Source organism: Dreissena polymorpha, chromosome 11 (assembly GCF_020536995.1).
Source record: "Dreissena polymorpha isolate Duluth1 chromosome 11, UMN_Dpol_1.0, whole genome shotgun sequence".
In the NCBI taxonomy this organism is placed as follows: Eukaryota; Metazoa; Mollusca; class Bivalvia; order Myida; family Dreissenidae; genus Dreissena; species Dreissena polymorpha.
Window position 1 is genome coordinate 42309720 of NC_068365.1, and position 21404 is coordinate 42331123.

Consider the following 21404-nt stretch of genomic DNA (forward strand, 5'->3'; position numbering starts at 1 on the left):
GACAAAAAAAACATGGTGTGAGCTTTTCCAAATTGTCAAAAATAAATTATAAGAAGATGTGATATGAGTATGATTTTTGTATCTTAATCATACATAGAAACTATGTTGGTTTCTGCTTTGTGCATGGTGTAATTTTGTTGTTCACTATAAAACAAAACATTTTAATTATGGTTTATACAAGCTGTTTATTTTTTATGTTTGTAGTTTTACCTGTAGTTTTTCATATTATAGTTTTGATTTAAGTATGATAAAATGAATTGCTGACATTTAAATGGTAGACAACTCCTTATAATCACATGGAAGTAAATATTTAACTGTGATCTTTTTCAAAACTTAGATTGTTTGTTTAATCTGTGTCTTGTATCTTTTAACTGTTGTGTAAATTAATGAATATCACTTATGTTAGTTCATGTATACTATGTTAAAATATTTTGATATGTTAAATGTTTATTATGATTTATTTTTACTAACCAGTAGGCAGTTTAGCCAGTTTAACATTTTTGTTGCACTTTGGTAGCGGCCAATAAATAAAAGGTTGAAATTAGCGACCAATTAGGATGGCCATTGTGCAGCTTATGTACTACCTCTAGTTCACAGTTTAATAATTGTTGAGGGGCATTCACTGAGTCAATTGGAGAATTAAGCCATGTTGTTTATGACACTGTGTTGATTAACAAAAAGACAAACAAATATAGAGGTCTGTGCTATTATTTTTCTCTTGAATTAACTTCATAATATATAAAGCCTTGCCCTTGGACAACACTTTTATTGTACCTTTCGTTTAAAGGAACCAAAAATTCAGTTAAGGCGGAAAGTGTTGACCCTGATTAGCATGTGCAGACTGCATAAGTTTATGCGACACTTTCGGTCAGTTCATAAAACACAGAGCTGGACTAATATTATTCATTGTCACATTTGTTCCATTTGTGCATGAACGTACTATGAACACTTATACATATAGAGAATAGTACTGGTATATAAGTGTTGAATAAAAAAAAAAGTTTAATTTGCAGAATTAGAAAAAACCTTAACCCTGCTCCCAGTGAGTTGTACCCTGCTCCCAGTGAGTTGTACCCTGCTCCCAGTGAGTTGTACCCTGCTCCCAGTGAGTTGTTAAGGTTTCCATGCCAACCAAAGTCACATTTTAGACTTAAGATTAGGTAGTTATATTTTGTCATTTGAATATTATCAAAAAGTAAATAAAGGAAAAGAATTTTAAACTTCAAATTAAGTCATGAAAATAAACAAATTGACATCTATTTACTATAGGTTTACCTTTTCTATAACAATGTGGTAATAAAGCGTCATATAAAGTTTATATCATGCGGTGCTTTTTTGTCATTTCAGGTTTGTGTAATAGTGCGATTTGTTTGTCTCATTATGTGCCAGTTGACAAACATTTGAGTCATTTCTTCTTTGAAGAAAAAAGTACTTCCAAGACAAATGGAAGACGATATGGTTTTGAACTACTGTGTGTTCATGATAATACAGTCAATCTCAGAGGCGACGTGGAGCAATTATACAAGTGAATGCTGGCATTTTGTTGAGTTCTGTGCTGAAAATACTCTCCTGATGAATTGTAATTGAATGTCAGAAATCCACAGAAGAAATTTCAAGTAAAATAAAAACTGGCATGTTTGCGTTTTTCTGTGCTTTAATTGTGATTGTTAGTACCGTTAGTTGTAGATTTTGCCTTGTCACTCTTACATACTTATATTGCTTGTCCCTTTTATTTACCGATCTGTCTTATATTGCTTATATAACAGTATAATGACTCACAATATACTTGCATAGCTCATATATAGCTCTCCGATCTTAACCTAGCTGACACTGATCTTTATGCATACATGTTTTATAAACGAATACATTAAATTAGTTCTTGTATTCAAATCAATTTAAATACATAAAATACTATAACACGAATTGCAAAAACTTAAGCCAAAACAAAACAGTTAATACAATCATATAATTCAAGTGTATCTTGTATCAATGCGATGTGGTTTAGCTATACAAGCATGACTTTTTACACATATATTTTCACCTCACTTGTTGAGCGTTACTGTTTATTTTGTTCAATTCAATGCATATTAATATATATTGGTGTTTATATTTTTATTGGTGGTATTGCAGTCCTATGTGTTTGTTTATTACATGTCCAAAATTATCAAAATTAATACAGTTCTTACAGCAATTATTTTGTGTTTTTTTTTACTTTCTTCTAGTCTTAAAGTATTATATTTTGATAACAATACAAGTCATGACTTGTGTGTAGCATGGAGGATTTTTTTCCTTTTAATTCAATATATATATAAGTCCTAGTGGCGGGTTTCCTTATATGGCTTAACACTTTCCCACTTAGATTAGTATTTTACACATTATTTTTTCCCTAAGAAAGTTAACTAAGAATTGAATAGCATTTTTCTGCATTTCATCGGTGTATGAACTGTCGGGAAAATTACGCCTAATTTGCATAAACGCCGACGGCGTTTATGCATAAATAAGTTGTATTTTTCCCGACAGTTCATACACCGATGAAATGCAGAAAAATGCTATTCAATTCTTATAATTGCAACACAAAATGATCTTTAAGCTGACATTCTATCGTTGTAAGGTTATAAAAGTCCTTTTTAATATAGCGTATGAATCTATTTTCAGTTTCGGTTTCATCTCCGTCGAACGGGTATATCGTTGAAGTTCGCGCAAACAATATAACGTCATTTCGCTATTGACCAATAAAAATCAACGCCATTAAAATTTGCGCAAAACATTACGTCATTTTGGCAACTTGTTTATGACCCGAAAGAAGCAACATGACTATTCATGTTTAAATTTGCATACGAAGTTGGTTCATCGGAAAATGAAAGACCGGTCACGTGAACAAATTATCCAATCAGAATGGGGCACCATCAGAATGCAGCATTCATATGAATGTGACAGAAGTTGTAATAATAATTTAAGTAAAGACTTTTCTTTCTAGATTTAAGTTTTTAAAGCTTCATTGCCAACACTTAGATACTTATGAGCAGCAAACAGCATAAAACCTGAACAGACTGCATGTTTCTCGCAGGCTGTTCTGGTTTTATGCTGTTTGCGCAAAGCCCTTTTAACTTTGCTTCTGAGTGGAAAAAGGTCAAGTGAAAATTTGTTATCCTGGAAGTCATTCCAACCTTCATGAAACTTGCTCAGAACATGCTCAGTTTGAAATATCTCTGGTCAATTGAAAAACAAGGGCGTTGCGGTTTTCTTTCTTTATATAGCTGCAGTTAAACCTTTGGAACATTCTTTAAGTCACAAATTTAGTCAACTCTTAATTAAACTGGCTCAGGACATTTGTTCTAATGATATCTTAATTAAGTTTCAAAATGGTTTCGGCCTGCTGAAAAACACACTAATGGCCGCCAGGAGTTATCAGTTTTTACCGTATGACAATATTTAAGCCTTAATATTTGTTATAGCCCTCATTAGACCTCTTTCCTGTTGGGGAGGGGGGGGGGGGGGGGGGCACTTGTTATCATAAAATGTGTTTGTTTCACATAGAGAATAACCTTTTGTTTTTAAGGCAATGAAAATATATCCTCTGAATGCATGTAAATTTATATTATGACACCCATTTTATTAATGCAGACATTTGAATATTACCAAATACAGGGTAACATGGCTGAAACAACATCCTTCTGGTGAGGATTGGTGGTGAACTGAAACAAACTAGCTTTATCAAATCTTAAAACAACTATTTAAATATTATCTTTATTAAGGTAGTAAAATGTATTTTTTGCAGAAAATTACTGAGTAGAAAACAACTATTTTATTATGCCCCTGAAGGAGGGAATATAGTGATCGCACTGTCCGTCTGTCTGTCCTTCCGTCACACTTTTGCGTTTAGGTTTCAACAAATGCTCATAACTTCTATGTCGCTTCAGATGTAACCTCCATATTTGGTATGCATGTGTATATGAACAAGACCTTTCAATACGCACAAAAATGTTGACTCCTTTGACTTTGACCTTGAACTTAGGGTCCGCGTTTAGGTTTCGAAATCTGCGTTTTTCGGGGGCATATGTCTTTCGATGGAGACAGCTCTTGTTTAAGTTGTTGTTTTCATATCAAATCCTAAAAACTATTATGTATGGCTTGTCCAAAATCCAATTTTATATCTCTAGCTAATCCTTCTTTAGGCATTTGAGCCGCCTGCTTAGCAGTACAAATGAGTCGCGTTCTGGGCATAATGCATGTGCGTTAAGTGTCGTCCCAGATTAGCCTGTGCAGTCCGCACAGGCCAATCAGGGACGACACTTTCCGCCTTAATTGGATTTTTGCTACGATGAGACTTCATTTAAACGAAAAATGTCATAAAAGCGGAAAGTGTTGTCCCTGATTAGCCTGTGCGGACTGCACAGGCTATTCTGGGACGACACTTTACGCACATGCATTATGCCCAGTTTTCTCAGAACGCGACTCAAATAAATGAACATCTCCGACGCAATATTCCGCTGCTATTTTTGATTAGCATTATTATAACCCTTGACTCACTCATAGCATGCCGCCACAATAAATGATCCCTATGAACTAAGAGTTGTTGCTCTTTTATTATTGACTCTTTCGAATGATTTGTGTCGTTTCCACTCGAAATATCTGTACTTATGGTCCGAATTTGCTGATATTGTAATATGTAATGCGTGTAATTGCGCATTTGTTTAGTCGCTTTGCCCCAATCCTTTCAATAAAATAGTGTCATTTCATCAGATAGAGTTTATTTCATTTCTGTACAAGACATTTGAACAAATAAGCAATCTCGATTAAATTTAAAGCACCTTCCGGACAAAGAACAATTAGCATCCAAGCGTTCTTCGAATAAATATATATTATTCACGCGTGGTCGAAAGTTACTATTTCGATATATTTGAATAGTAAATAACGTAAATACTCTTGTCACGTACGTCAAAGACTATTTGGACCGACATAAATTTCAGAGCTGCAAATGTACTATACAACTGATACAAATATTTACAGATGGTACACAACGTTGATTATCTTTAATATGTTAATATATACAAACACAATAAGGCAATTATAGTGTAAACAGGCGTTTTTACACTGATGATGAATGATGTGTAAAAGGTATAAATAAGAAAGGCGCAAGAAATCGCAAGGAACGCTAAAGAAAAACAAGCGTAGTCGCTACCAGTGACACTATTCTATGAAGATGTTTGGCTATATGAAGTCCATTTGCTGGTTTTAAGCTGTAGACATTAATTTGGGTGCAACGATTTACAACAACGAGAGTGATAATGGTTCTTGATATTAAATTGTGTTATGGTTCACGCTTAGTCTTTAACCCATTTATGCCTAGCGTCTAGAAAAAAGGACTGCACAGGCTAATCTGCGTACGTATCGAATACATTTTATTCGCACCAAGAGCTTCCAAATGCTAACATTGTTAAATGTATTTGTTTTACAAACGCCATAGTATTAATAGAAATAAACATCATTTTCACAACGGATAACATTTCAGCATGCACATAATTATTATCTGTGAACAGGGACTTCAAACTATTTTTATCTTTTCAGAAGTATGCTACACGCAGGTAACATTAACCAAAGGAAAATTAGCAAGGTATGGTAATTATTTTTTATTTTAGTTATACTTAACACAAGCAGAAGGAGACACTGCGATTACTATATGCGCACTCCATTCGGTGGTCGGATCGATACTTATAAATCGTCAACAGAAAATCTAAATTGCAGTAAATATGTATATGTTGTTAAGTCTTAATAATATACACCATTTTGAAATATCAATTTGCTTTTAAATAAATAAATAAGCGAGAGAACGAAGATTTAATTATGTTCTTAAAGGGGCCTTTTCACAGATTTTGGCATTTTTTAACTTATTCATTAAATGCTTTATATCGATAAATGTAAACATTGGATCGTAAAAGCTCCAGTAAAAAATCAAGAATAAAATTAAAAAAAGGAAAAGAACATTGCCCGGACCAGGTTTCGAACCAGTGACCCCTGGAGTCCTGCCAGAGTCCTGAAGTAAAAACGCTTTAGCCTACTGAGCTATTCCGCCGAGTACATGTACTGCAAGTATTTTATACCTTATATAAGCAATCTTCGTAGTTTCACAAAATTTAACGACAAAAACAGAACTCTCCAAATTATTCAATCGTTTCGCGTTGCAACGCTTTATAATTTTTAGGTTTTAAAATCGTCAAAAGATGCATATAATGGCTATATTAGACCATGGTAAATGTTCTGTATTACTGTTTCCTCACAAATATCATAACTAAAACGAAAATTTGCGAATCTGAAACAACTTTTTTCAATTTTGTCAATTTACCAAAGCGTGAAAAGATCCCTTTAACATACTAAACTATAAGATATAACAGTCTAGAATAACCAAACAGCCTAAAGTTGATACCAAATGTCTGGGTACCCAAATGGTATCTTTCAATATGTGGACACTTTTTCGAAACGCTTTAGGACGAGCTTTCATCGAAATGACATGATAAGCCAAAGTGCTTACTCTAACCAAACATGATGTTTATTTGACATGGCAGTCGAATAACTATATACTTTTCAAGTGTTTGACAAGATTATGGTTTTCATCAGAAAATCAGTTTGATGTTGTGCTTTGAAATGCTGGGTATCACTTCGTCAAAGTTCGGTAGATTTATTCAGTACGATTTGCTTGTACGTGCTTTAAAGGGACCGTTATTTCGTCGTAAAAATGTAGCGATTTTACTGTATATAAGAAGAAGAGAGACTAAATGCAATAAATACCATTTGTTCTTAAAATATTTAAAAGTTAAAGTAAACGTTTTCCAAAAACAAAATTCATAGCCAATTGTTGACAATAAAACAAAGTCACTTTACTAATTGTGTTCATGTACTCGTTCGCGTCCCGATTATAAGAGCCGCGTTCTGAGAAAATTGGGCTTAATGCATGTGCGTGAAGTATCGTCCCAGATTAGCCTGTGCAGTCCGCACAGGCTAATCAGGGACGACACTTTCCTCTTAATGGTATTTTAAGTTTCAAGGAAGTCCCTCCTTACCGAAAATCAAGTTTATGCGGAAAGTGTCGTCCCTGATTAGCCTTTGCGGACTGCACAGGCTAATATGGAATGACACTTTACGCACATGCCCAGTTTTCTCAGAACAAGGCTCATAATGAGTATTGTCATTCTATCACGCTCATTTTATGTATTTGTAAAAGTTTAACCGACCACATTAAAACATGACTTAGACCTAAGGCGTTTATATAATACGTGTATATAGAGAATACTAGGTCGGTGCCGAATAAAGCAAAGTTTATTTTGCGAGGCTTAGAAAATCTGAACCACGTTACATAATACAAAATATAACTTACAATCGTATGGCAATCATCATAGGGCAAACCGTAAGTCAGATGAATTTGCGTCTACCGGTAAACATAGTATGCATTCTTTTCCTTGTGTTCGGCTGAGCGCCAACAGACCATTATGAGAGCTTTGTTCATCGCATTCGGTTGTACTGTAATAGACCCATGTTCTGGGAATACTGGGCTTAATGCATGTGCGGCAAGTGTCAACCCAGATTAGCCTGTGTCAGGGAAGACACTTTCCGCTTTGAAATTTTTCGTTTAAAGAAAGTCTCTTCTTAACAAAAGTCGAATATAGGCGGAAAGTGTAGCATTAGGCGGAAAGTGAAGCATTAGGCGGAAAGTGAAGCATTAGGCGGAAAGTGAAGCATTAAGCCCAGTTTTTCCAGAACGCTGTTCAATACCAGACAGTTTTAGGAACGAACATATCTGCTGGCTATTTTCCATAATAATAAAGCGTTGAAGATAACTATTGTATGAACCGGATATTTCATATTTCGATCGTGTACGGCTTTAATCGCATGCGCAGCTGACAAAAGACATTTGTTATTTGAATCTAAATAACTCTGATTTGTCGGTAACTATTTGCATAAGGTTTTCATTTGTGCCAAGAATCGTTAGGTTTCACATTTCTGTGGTGAAGTAAACGTAAAAGGACGAGATATTTGCGCTAATCAATCTCCACAATTGACTGCACTTGAGTTTCACCAGAATCGATGTTTTTGTTTATTTAAGAATAATATTGCAGGAGCTATGCATGACTGTTCCTTGTTTGATAAACTGCCACTGGAACAGTTCCTTTCAAGTCATTAATGCAATTCAAAAATATTTGTTCTTTTCTGATATTATATTTGTTTTATTCAAAAAAGGTTGATTGTTTTGTGCTTGGGTGGCTGGCCTGTTTTGGTTCTTTGAACTAATAACATGTGGTGTAACATAGAAGTCAAGCTATTGTAAATATTATATCTCTTGAAAAATCTAACAGATATGGTACGTAATGATTGACACGCTGAAGAACAGAAACAGTAGCGCACGGCAAAGACAGAAAAAGCATTAATATTTAGTTTATATGCAGCATCGTCTGCATTTATCGTAAATGATTGAACAGCATGCTGTTACTGTTTTTGCTATGATTGTTGCAGTTTGAGTTGTTGTTATTGTGGAGGTGGTGGTAGCAGCAGTAACTGTTTTAGAAGTAGAAGTAGGAGAAGAAGTGGTAGTAGTTGTGGAAGTTGCAGTAGTAAAGTATAAGTTGTTGTTGTTTTCGCTGTTGTTATTGATGTAGAAATAGAAATAGTGTTAGTAGTAGTAAGGGTAGTAATGGTAGTACTTGTTATAAAAGTTGTTGCAAATAATGATAGTTGAAATAGCAAAGCAGTTGTAGTAAAAGTAGCAGCATGATTATTAGCAGTTGTTTGCTTTTGTATTGTATGTTTATTTCTTACGAGTCTTTTTACGGTTTTACTATAGTCATATAAGAAAAAATGACCCGCCCCCTGGCGACCAAGTTTTTCCACAGACCGGAACCATTTTTGAATTCCTCCAAGATATCATTAAAACAAATGTTCTGACCAAGTTTCACGAAGATTTGACAATAGATGTGTCTTCGAGAGTTTTTACAAGCTTTTAATATAGCCATATAAGGAAAAATGCCCCAACCCCTGACGGCCATGTTTTTCAACCAACCGGAACCATTTTCGAACTCGTCAAAGATGTCATCGGAACATTTTACTGACCATGTTTCATGAAGGTCAGACAATAACTATGGCCTCTAGAGTGTTAACACTGCACATGTTGACGACGCACGACGGGCGACGGACAAAAGGTGATCACAAAAGCTCACCATTGAGCACAACGTGCTCAAGAGACCTAAAATAACATTATTCAATATTATTCATGTTCTATTACAGAACAGAACAGTAAGTTTATTTATTTCACATGATGCTTATCGTCAAATACATTAACGCAATATTTAATGCAAACATAAATACTCAAATTATTTATTATTTTGTGCGTCTCTAACAATTTACTTATATGCCCCTTTAAAACTAGACAATCGGTAAATCTCCACAAATATGAAACAACAGAAGCCGTCAGTTATCATTTGGCGATGTGATTGATAATTAAGCCTATTCATCTGTGAGTGCCGCGATTTAAACAAATAGTGGAAATGTCTTTGATGTGCTTTACTGATATGCTTCCATTGAACATAGACGCGGTAAAAGACAAAATACCGGTCACTTCGTGTCGATCGTGTTTAAATATATTTTAGCGTATATACCCTTTATTTGGAACGCATCCTGACATTGTGTTAGTTTGTTATCTTGTGAGTTAAAAGTAAGCCTGTGCATGCAATTTGGAGTTAAAACCTCGTTTCGTAAACCATCCGGCAGGTAAATATATAGCATAATCGTGCATGATAGTTTGAATGTACGTATAAGATATGTTAATTATTCACCTAATATGTTGAATATGATGTCTAAATCATTTTACAATAAAAAGTTGATACAAAATATAGCCTGCGTCATGTGTTTCAACGTAGACACTTTGTACCTTTCACAAGCAACTAAACATCATATGTATAAAGAAAATCAACACTTTGTTAGTGAGTTCTTATTATACTTAAACGATATTGACGATACCGCCTGTGTGTCTGTATATGACGTCATATCTAAACGTGAATAATAACATATTTGGGCCGTGTTCTGTGAAAAGGGGGTTTAATGGATGTACGTAAAGTGTCATCCCAGATTAGCCTGTGCAGTCTACACAGGCTAATCAGGGACGACACTTTCCGTTTTTATGATATTTTATGTTTAAAGACAGTCTCTTTTGGCAAATATCAAGTTAAGACGAAAAATGTCGTCCCTGATTAGCCATTGCGGACTGCTAATTTGTGGTTTTCGTAACAACCTTTTTTGTTGTTGTATAATTTAATCTTGTTAAAGTTGATGCGAAAAATCTCAAACAATCAATTTACCCGCCACGAACATGCAATGACCATGTAAAATGTGAGTGTATGTTCTACGTGTAGCTCTATTTGAACTTTTATTGTGGTTAATCATTATTTATATTTTATTAATCGTGTCACTGCTTTTTATAGACGTAGATGTACGTATGCTTCAATAGTGTGCAACAAGCAGTAATCAGGATAGACAAGTTCAATAATAATTTATCTTGTATTTATATTTTTAAGAATTATAGCTCCAAAAATATGATAAAGATGAAATGTGTTGCTACAGACGGTTTACTCGGTAATTATTTGTTGTTGTTTTTTCACAGGCCTATATGATTCGAACGATCGGCATCAAGTTCTTGTGCAATTTATTTAGCCATGTTATTTCGTCGTTGAATATATGTCAAATGCTCAACATAATATGTAACCGACGTTACATCAACACTATTGGCTGTATCCACTAAATAGTGAATATACCGCAAGTTGTGTTGACTGGGTTGGTATGTTAGGTAACCATGCTCTCAAGCAGCATAGCTATTGCTGCATGTGTTTACAATAGTAAAATCTTTTAATCTTCTTTACCTTAAAAATACAAATTACGTCGACTTAAAACCGCTAAGCCTAATTATTATATGTAAGTGAACGCAATTTGATTAGCATGGAAATTATGAAATTAAAATATTTATTTTTTTAATGCGAGTTTTTTAATAGTGAAGTTTTTATAAGATATGGCATTGGCTTTAATAAATAAATTTCAGAAATAGTCATGTAAAGATCGTAAGATGGCAATAAAATTTAGCCTCGCTCAGGGAAAACGGGGTTTAACACATGTGCATAAGTGTCTTCCCTGATTGGCATGTGCGGAGTGCATAGGCTAATATGGGACAACTCTTTCCGCTTTATTGTATTTTCTGTTAAAATGATGTCTCTTCTTTACGAAATCCAATTTAAGCATGAAAGGTCGTCCCATATTAGCCTGTGCAAACTGCACAATCTAATATTGGACGATATGTTGCGCACATTCATTAAGTCCCGTTTCCCTAGAGCGCGGATCAATTATTTAAAATGTAAATTATTGTCTTTGCCTTCATCCATATAGCAACTTGCATGTAACTTGTTTCACACCAGAACTATTTAATCATGCTTTCCATTGAGAGTTGTGTTGAAACAAACCTCCATTGTTATAGACCGTTGGACTTACAAGTATTTACAATTACAATCGCTTGGTTTAAAGATAATCACTTCAAATACAACTGCACCAGGAAAATGCACGAACTACTCCTGTGATGAGCGCATTGTATATCTCTTAACTGTGACAAGTCAGTGGTAATCAACAAACTGCAAACACCGCTAAGCACTGCTCAGACCCCACTTTCAAGTGTTTTAAGCCTGTTTTAAGAAGTAGCACCTGTTTGCATAAATATCCGCTTCCCCCTGATTGACGTTGCATGTAAACCTGTATGTGGGGTCAAACTTTAATTTGTTGTTAAAAATATGCGGAGAAAAAACGATGTCATACATTTGAGCCTCGTCATGCAAAAATGGGTCTTATGCAATATGCGGTCATCGTAGCACCAAGCGAGCATGTGCAAGCGCATACTGGTTACGAGCTGCCAAATCTTGCTTGAATTTATAGCAGACGGTGTCGCTCCTGACCAGACTGTGCGAATGCTGTCATGTTTGGATCTACGCTGGCCTCATATGACTTAAAACCCATTTTCGCATGACGCGGCTCGTTTGTACTGTATTTTTGTCAGTATAATATTCATAGTAACTCCTGTTCGTTGACGCGATACAATTAAATGATATGCATTTATAAATTTACCTTTAAATATTTAATATTTCTATGCAACCTTACAATGTTATTCCGTCTTAGGAAAATCTTTAAAAAAACAACATGCTTTTTGGTATTTTTTTTTAAATGGTGATTTTTCAGAATTATGAGTTAAGAGGAAGTTAAATTGGAGTAATGTGTGCATTTTGAAGTACCATTTTCTGTCAAGATAATACAATACAACTTTAGGTATCGAGACATGTTGTGTTAAAATGATTTACAACGACATGAAGTACCGGTAACACTTCATGAAGTCATTTACATTTTTATGATTTACAGACATAAATGCCACGTTCGAAACATTGATTTATTACGAATACATGTGCAGATAAAAAAGTACATTCGCCTTTATTCAACATAGTTACATTGTATTTCATGTATACGCTCAACTGTGCATGATGTCTCAGCGCGTTGTATATTAACTAGATTAAATCCCGAGTAATAACAAAAAGACGCGTTTTTTTATTCAAATAGATTCTATACCAATATACCGGTATATTGGTTCGTGTTTGCAGTGAACGTATTTGTAATTATTTAAGAATGTGAATCTGTGATTGATTTTTGCTGCTTACAATTGAAATATCAACGCACAAAAATCTACATGCTAACAGCAATGTTGCAGTGAACAGTCAAATTCATTACTCTACAAAGCCATAAATGTGAAAAAACGCATTTCTTGCTTGTCTGTAATCCTCATGTTTTCAGCCATCTTATATCACGTGACCACCCGCCATGTTTAGCGGTAGGGGCAAATCGCGAACGAAGCTGGAACAGCTCTTCCGACAAGATCATAGCGACGTGTACTTCAATAATGACCGACTCAACGACGATCTTGTCAGCCGAATCGAATATATGGAGAAAGAAATGCACAAACATGACCAGCTGAGGGGTAGGGTGGCTTAAAATTCACATTGTATGCCTCGATAGGAAGGTTAAACTGATACTTTAGAGTTCACATTGCATACCTCGATAGGAAGGTCACAAGCCTGTGCTGAAGAGTTCGCATTGCATACCTCGATAGGAAGGTCAAACTGGTACTTAAGAGTTCACATTGCATACCTCGATAGGAAGGTCAAACTGGTACTTAAGAGTTCACATTGCATACCTCGATAGGAAGGTCAAACTGGTACTTAAGAGTTCACATTGCATACCTCGATAGGATGGTCAAACTCATATATTCACTCATTTAAAGGAAGAACCTATTGCTAAATAGGTTTAAAATATGTCACGGCAATGACATCGATATATTAAGTTTAATGTTCAAAAACAGCAACATTTTACCACGGCCATTCGTGGATTGTCGTGACATTAAGATATAAAAGGCTTTTAAAATTCATTATAAGTTATAATGGAGATTATTTTTGTTAACTTTTTCATATAAAATATAAAAATGATACCGGGTATATGCACTCCAGTTTATAGCGTAAAATTTTAATAGAAAGGCATTTACATGTTTATATAACTTATATCTTATCGTGTATGCGTTGCAGAACCACAATGTGCACAAAGTATTGTGTGAAAACAGCACATAGTTCGTCGAGTTGTGAATATTGAGGTCTTATTCCCAGCACATCACATTAGTTTTATTTAAATTTTCTGTGGCGCTTCAATTTGCAAACGGGTTGTATGTATGCACCGATGTACATGTATTCTTGTTCTGTGATCACTGTGCATGTTGTCAAAACTAAGTCGACGCCCAATGGTCAAGTCCAAAACAACATTTAATAAAATAAAATATGGGCAAAATAAGTCTTTGTATTGTATGTAAAATATGCAAATTAAAATAATCGTTAAACTCGATTTAAAATCTAATCTGCGATTTCCGCAGAAGACAATGTGATGCAAGTGCGATAAACGTAACAATTGTGATCTGGTGTGGCCATTCCTGCAGGTGTGGAGATCTTCAAACTCCGGCAGGAGATGAAGGAGGGAAGGCTACTCCAGTTGGGCCATCAGGAGGGAGACGAGACGGACGGACGGAGGGTCAGGCCCCACACGGCAGGTGACGAAGTCCACTTATATCAATTCCAGATTAAGTTTTTAAGAATTTAGTAATCTATTTAGCTCGATTGGATCGAAAGCCTATACAAATTAATTTTTGTTGAATCCTATTTATTTAAACTCGCTTTGACCGAAAGTCGCACAAATGAAATAAAGTTTAATGATTTTTATTTAAGCTCGATTGCACCGAAAGCCTATAGAAATGAAATTAAGTTTACTGATTTTATGTAAGCTCGATTGGAACGCACACGTGTACAAATGAAATTAAGTTTAATAATATTTACCCGGTAATTAAGCTCGATTGAATCGAAAGCCTAAGTCTTATTCGCACCCTTTTGAGACCGTTTCCAGTAAATGACCAGTACGTTGTGTCTTGTGGTAAGGGTAGATCACGTCCATGATGGAAAACGAACGCGAGGCTCCCTGATCGCAGAAGTCGTATAAGACAAAGGCATCTACAAATATACTAGTGTGACCACTAATAAAGGAGCTATATGTGTATATGCGCGTTACATCTGAGCCTCGCTCCGGGAAAACATAGTTTTATCAAGTGCGGAAAGTGTTGTCCCAAGTTAATCTGTGGAGTCCGCACAGGCTAATCATGGACGACACTTTCCGCATAAACTGGATTTTTGCTAAGAAGAGACTTCCATAAAACAAAAAAGGATGAAAGCGGAAAGTGTCGTCGCTGATTAGCCTATGTGGACTTCACAGGCTAGTCTGGGGCGAAACTTAAAGCACATGCGCTAAGCCTGGGTTTTCCACAGTGAGTAACATTTATTGTAAAAGACAGAAGTTACAAAGCCGAAAAATACAAACGTGCGCATTGTTTCATTAGAGCACGTTTAATAAAGTTATGAAATATTGTGTAAAAAAGTGAACAAAATGAAATGTGTCACTCTGTTTAAAACTGCTCGTGTGATTTGCTACATGTAAATGTATACAATGTTTGAAAGAATAGACTATTTTACTTTTGTTCATTGATGTACATTTTGTACAACAGTCACTTATGCCATCTGTAGTATATTCCCTTAAAATCATTTATTCACACAGTGTATGAAGTTTTGAGCCTAGGATATATATCTTATCAGCTACTCGGTCTTGCAACATAATGAAATATGACCCAAATGTCAACAATGGCGGCGTTGTTTAAAGATCCGATCACTACATTTAAAAGAAATAAGGACACGGGTTTTATTGGTTTTCGTACGATAACATTAAAAAGTGTATAGAAGCTACAATAAGAAGTTAATTATGTTATAATTTTAATGAAAAATGCATCAACATCTATAACATTCGGATTTTAAGTTACAAACACAGGAAAATTTGAACGAGAAATGAAACGTATGTCTTAAAAGAAATAAAACGAAAATAAAGCACGAAAATAAGAAAGTGTGATGAAACCCATGCACCATGTCAAGACAAAGGCCTGAAAGTTAATTGTCACGATGGTAAAAATAAAGTATGAAAGAACAATCTTAACCAAGAATTAGTGTTTCCTGTCTGCCTGTTAGCAGAAAAGGTTATGCATTCGACTATATGGCGTTAAACCAGTATTTGTAGCGGCCTATAATTATTATTTTTGGCATCGTGAAATCATCGCTGGTTAACAAGTTCTCGTGAGAATTAATAATGGTTTGGGACACAAAAGGTTGAAGTCATAATATAGTTAAGAAGATCTGTTTCGCAAAATATAAATCTAGGGACTAACATTGTTTTATTGCAGCCGGAAATGCATCACGAATAAAGTCAGCCTCAAGCAGCGGTAAAAAACGCGCCAAATCGGCATGGGCTCGAACGCAGGCAGACGACAAAGTTGGAACCTCGGAAAACAAGCAGACTGAAAGGATCGAAAGGAGCTCATCTCCGACATCGTCGGTATCGACCTTGCAAAACACGAAGACACTGAAACGGTACCGAGACATCACACCAAACCGGTTTAAAGAAAACGGGAGGTTTCCCGCGGAGTGGTATATTCGTTGCATCCCCGCATCCGATACGGCGGTTCACAACGCACGCATGCGGACAAGAGGCAAATCCGCTCCGTCACCGTTCAATTTTCTGGCAAAAATCCGAGAACAGGAAATGACGGAAAGGAAATTAAAGGAATACACGCAAGTGAAACTGACTACAAACGGTGAAAATGCGGCATCGAACATGAATCAAACAGGGGAAGGGTTAAGCTTGATGTGTGAAGATACTGTTAAACCGATTTTAATGTCCCGAAGACGTTTGATGCAAATAGCGAACGAAAAGACCTTCGTTGATCGAGGTCCGAGTAGAAATACAATGCGACATTCCGAATTTATCAATAAAAACAACGAAGAGGTGAACACTATATCTAAAAAGGTTCAAGACTTTTGTGCTAAGCTGGAGGATTTTAAAGCCAACGAGATCATCGAGTTAAAGGAGCGAGAGGAAGCGAGAAAACGCGAACGCGAGGAGCAAGAATATCAAAGAGCTATAGACGAAGCGAAAAGGCGAGAGGCAGATGCAGAAAAACGAAAGGCCGATGTTGAAGATGATAAATGGGAAAATAAGTGGAGATAATGATTATTTATCAGTGAATAATTATGTAAACACGTGTATGGAATACTTTCATAATTTACGGTGGTTCTTAATATGTTTATACATTTTAATTTATTCTTTATTTGTTAAATAATTTTTAATGTTTGACGTTACCGATGTGTTTTTTAACAGAATTGCTTGGCATTAAAGTTTTATAAATATCAGTTTATGTATGTACACAAATGAGACAAATTACAGCTTTCTTTTAAAGTGTACATGCATATGTTATGATGCCGGTACAAATAAGAAGGGATTTAAACGAATATGTACTGATGTTCCTGTAATAATGCATGCACAGAGTAGTTATAAAGCTGGCTCTGGGAAAACTGGGCTTAATGCATGCGCATAAAGTGTGGTCCCAGAATAGCCGTTGCAGTCCGCTCAGGCTTATAAAGGACGGCAATTTCCACTAAATCTGGAATTTTGTTTGGAACATACTTTTCTAAACAAAAGAAAGCTAAAAGTGTAGTTCCTTATTAGCCTTTGAGGACTGAACATGATAATCTTGAACGACACTTTACGAATGTGCATTAGGCCTGAGGACTCCACACGATAATCTTGAACGACACTTGACCAATGTGCATTAGGCCCCGTTTTCCCAGAGTGAGGCTTTATCCTCGTGTTTCGAACAACACTAAATGTTAAGACAACAGATTCCGCGTAAATAACTTCATTTAAATAATACATCAAGCAACGAACCGTTTTAATCAGGGTTACACTCATTTTCATTCACATCTAATAATAACATCGCCAAAACTCAACGCTTACTGCCGTTCTTTTGAGCAAAAAACAACAACACATCTACAACGCAGTTCTAAGTGTATTATTTGTATTGCTCCTGTGATATAACGCGGCATTAAAACACTAATTATTCTGTCCGACCTTAAGAAGATTTTGATGTTTTGTCCAGCGCAAACACCGCTTGCTTCTACTCTTCTGATAGGCGCACTTTTGATGCTTTTGCCTATTCTTTTTTCTACCAAAGCACCCTGCCTCGCTTTGAGTTTACCCTTATTAGGACTTATTTATTGAATTATTAAAATATGCTATTTATTCAACATTTGATTTGACATAACACTTGAATATGGACACGGTTGTTGTTTATGACAGTCTTCAAAACACACATATCCAGCCTAAATTTGATCATGATCTTATATGATCTATTCTAGTTCAAAATGGCCGAATCTCGTTGATTTACTGTATATAGGCTTACTACGCTACTTCGATATTGGCATGGATATTGTTGTTACTCATAACACATCCCAATCCACCTACAGACCTCAACCTCGAAGGTCTTTACCTAATTTTGATGTTAAATTAGCCTCGTTCTGAAAATCACGGTTTATGCAAGTGCGATAAGTGTCGTTTCAGATTTGCCTGTGCAGTCTACAAAGGCTAGTCAGTGACGACGCTTTCCGCCAACAACAGTTTTTTTCGTGTTTAAGAGACGTACTTTAAACGAAAACATCCATAAAAGCATAAAGTGTCGTCCCTGATCAGTCTGTGTAAATTGTACATGCTAATCTGAGATGACGCTTCACGCAAATGCATTAAGCCCAGTTTACCCAAAACACAGCTTAAATAATTCAAATGGGCTGATAATACAACTGTAACCAAGTTGAAGCCATCAACATGGGATATGAGCGTCAATCAAACACAGCGATCGCCGTGGCCTTGTGGATAAGGCGTCCGCCTCCCATAGGAAGCGTTTGTCGAAGGATTGATGTTTGTCATGGGACTTGTTCCGATATGGTCGGCTCATGAGCCGCGAGCGTTAAACATGAATGGTTACCGACTTCTATCCGCCTGGCGCCTGGCATAGTGATAGGAGTTGGGAGGTACATGGTATACACGCAAAGGTGTCTCATAAGCCAAATTGGCTGGCCGTTTCAATAGGGGTGACACTATAATAACAAGAGCACCGCCTTGCGGGTGCAGACCGCTCATCTATTTTTCTTTTTAAAGGTGAAGGGACCTATCTCAATTTCAATCACAAAGGAGGGAGGGGTGGAGTGGAGGGGGTATATAGTGTGGGGTTGGGGTCTTTCATTACATCTTCCAAAAATGCAAAAAAAAAATGCAAAAAAAAGTTATTTTTTTGGGGGGGGGGGATTCTTGGGTGGGATGGTTTGACAGTATTTCAAAAATAAAATACAAAAAAAAAATATTTGTGTTTTTTAACCATGTTTCAAAAAAATATAATATTTGTGTTTTTAAACCATGTAAAAACAAATTTTTTTTTTTTTTGGGGGGGGGGGGGGTGTAGTGTTAGGGTGAGGTGGTCATTTATTAGATGATCTTTAAGAGAAAAAAAAATGAGGGTGGGGCGTGGGGGATTGTTTGGGTGGAGTCTATTGTGGTTTGTCAGGTAAGATTTGTTTTGGCAAAGTATCAATCAAATCTAATCATAAATAAAAAAGTTACGGCAATTTTAGCAAAATTTAATAATTTGACCTTGAGTCAAGGTCATTCAAAGGTCAAGGTAAAATTCAACTTGCCAGGAACAATACCCTCATGATAGCATGAACGTATTTGAAGTTTGAAAGCAATAGCCTTGATACTTTAGAAGTAAAGTGGATCTAAACACAAAATTTAACCATATATTCAAAGTTACTAAGTCAAAAAAGGGCCATAATTCCGTAACAAGAGGGCCATCAGGACCTAAGGCGCTCACCTGAAAGCCAAAGGAACTAGACTATTCTGAAAAAAATGCAAGCTGATTCATGAAGATTATTTTGGACCAAAAAAGTGACTTTTAACATGTTGTTTTTTAGCTCCACTGGCAAAAGGCCAGCGGGGCTTGTGTCATGGTCCTGTGTCCGTCGTGTGTGCGTGCGTCCGTGCGTGCGTTAACTTTTTCTTTAAACATCTTCTTCTCCTAAACTACTGGTCTAAATCTGATGAAATTTCTCAGGAATCTTCCTGTGGTGAACCCCTTTCAAATTTGTTCAAATTATGCCCCTGGGGTCAAATTTGACCCTGCCCCAGGTGGTAAAAAAATTGAAAATTTGCTTATATAAGGCCTATTTTGTGCAAACTTTAAAAATCTTCTTGTCCGTAACCATTGGGCCTAGGGCTACCAAATTTGGTATGTAGTGACATCTTATAGTCCTCAACCAAGTTTGTTCAAATTATGCCCCTGGGGTTAAATTTTACCCTGCCCAGGGGGTCAAAACATTGAAAATTTGCTTATATAAGGCCTATTTGTGCAAACTTTAAAAATCTTCTTGTCCATAACCGTACGGCATAGGGCTACCAAATTTGGTATGTAGAGACAACTTATTGTCCTCTACCAAGTTTGTTCAAATTATGCCCCTGGGGTCAAATTTGACCCTGCCCCGGGGGGTTAAAAAATTGAAAATTTGCTTATATAAGGCCTATTTTGTGCAAACTTTAAAAATCTTCTTGTCCATAACCATAGGGCTTAGGGCTACCAAATTTGCCATGTAGTGACATCTTATAGTCCTCTACCAAGTTTGTTCAAATTATGCCCCTGGGGTCAAATTTGACCCTGCCCCGGGGGGTTAAAAAATTGAAAATTTGCTTATATAAGGCCTATTTGTGCAAACTTTAAAAATCTTCTTGTCCATAACCGTATGGCATAGGGCTACCAAATTTGGTATGTAGTGACATCTTATTGTCCTCTACCAAGTTTGTTCAAATTATGCCCCTGGGGTCAAATTTGACCCTGCCCCGGGGGGTTAAAAAATTGAAAATTTGCTTATATAAGGCCTATTTTGTGCAAACTTTAAAAATCTTCTTGTCCATAACCATTGGGCCTAGGGCTACCAAATTTGCCATGTAGTGACATCTTATAGTCCTCTACCAAGTTTGTTCAAATTATGCCCCTGGGGTCAAATTTGACCCTGCCCCTGGGTGTTAAAAAATTGAAAATTTGCTTATATAAGGCCTATGTTGTGCAAACTTAAAAATCTTCTTGTCCATAACCATTGGGCCTAGGGCTACCAAATTTGCTATGTAGTGACATCTTATAGTCCTCTACTAAGTTTGTTCAAATTATGCCCCTGGGGTCAAATTTGACCCTGCCCCGGGGGGGGGGGGGGGGGGGTAAAAAATTGAAAATTTGCTTATATGAGGCCTATTTTGTGCAAACTTTAAAAATCTTCTTGTCCATAACCATTGTTCCTAGGGCTACCAAATTTGCCATGTAGTGACATCTTATAGTCCTCTACCAAGTTTGTTCAAATTATGCCCTTGGGGTCAAATTTGACCCTGCCCCGGGGGTTAAAAAATTGAAAATTTGCTTATATAAGGCCTATGTTGTGCAAACTTTAAAAATCTTGTCCATAACCATTGGGCCTAGGGCTACCAAATTTGCTATGTAGTGACATCTTATAGTCCTCTACCAAGTTTGTTCAAATTATACCCCTGAGGTCAAATTTGACCCTGCCCCGGGGGGTTAACAAATTGAAAATTTGCTTATATAAGGCCTATTTTGTGAAAACTTTAATAATCTTCTTGTCCATAACTATTGGGCCTAGGGCTACCAAATTTTGTATTTAGTGACATCTTATAGTCCTCCATCAAGTTTGTTCAAATTATGCCCCTGGGGTCAAATTTGACCCTGCCCCAGGGGGTCAAAAAATTGAACATTTGCTTATATAAGGCCTATTTTGTGAAAACTTTAAAAATCTTCTTGTCCATAACCATTGGGCCAAGGG

The 21404-nt window shown here is 36.2% G+C and overlaps 1 protein-coding gene across 2 annotated transcripts; it reads left to right on the top strand.

The window, feature by feature from the left end:
* The first annotated feature begins 5563 nt into the window (after window positions 1–5563).
* Window positions 5564–16886, top strand: LOC127851511 (uncharacterized). Of its 2 annotated transcripts, none has more exons than XM_052385320.1 (4): window positions 5564–5614; window positions 12859–13042; window positions 14045–14155; window positions 15881–16886. In XM_052385320.1, exons 2-4 carry the CDS (start codon window positions 12886–12888, stop codon window positions 16702–16704), a joined length of 1092 nt encoding a protein of 363 aa, XP_052241280.1. In that variant the 5' UTR covers window positions 5564–5614; window positions 12859–12885; the 3' UTR covers window positions 16705–16886. The 2 variants fall into 2 exon arrangements, with proteins under 2 accessions (XP_052241280.1, XP_052241279.1); XM_052385319.1 differs by lacking the exon at window positions 5564–5614 and adding an exon at window positions 9449–9756.
* The last annotated feature ends 4518 nt before the right edge of the window (window positions 16887–21404 follow it).

What these genes read in the sequence shown, in the direction of transcription:
- LOC127851511 (XM_052385320.1), top strand. Translation starts at nt 12,886, where the DNA reads ATGTTTAGCGGTAGGGGCAAATCGCGAACGAAGCTGGAACAGCTCTTC. An exon ending in CAAACATGACCAGCTGAGGG is followed by an intron (nt 13,043 to 14,044) that starts GTAGGGTGGCTT and finishes CCATTCCTGCAG; the next exon opens with GTGTGGAGATCTTCAAACTC. An exon ending in GGTCAGGCCCCACACGGCAG is followed by an intron (nt 14,156 to 15,880) that starts GTGACGAAGTCC and finishes GTTTTATTGCAG; the next exon opens with CCGGAAATGCATCACGAATA.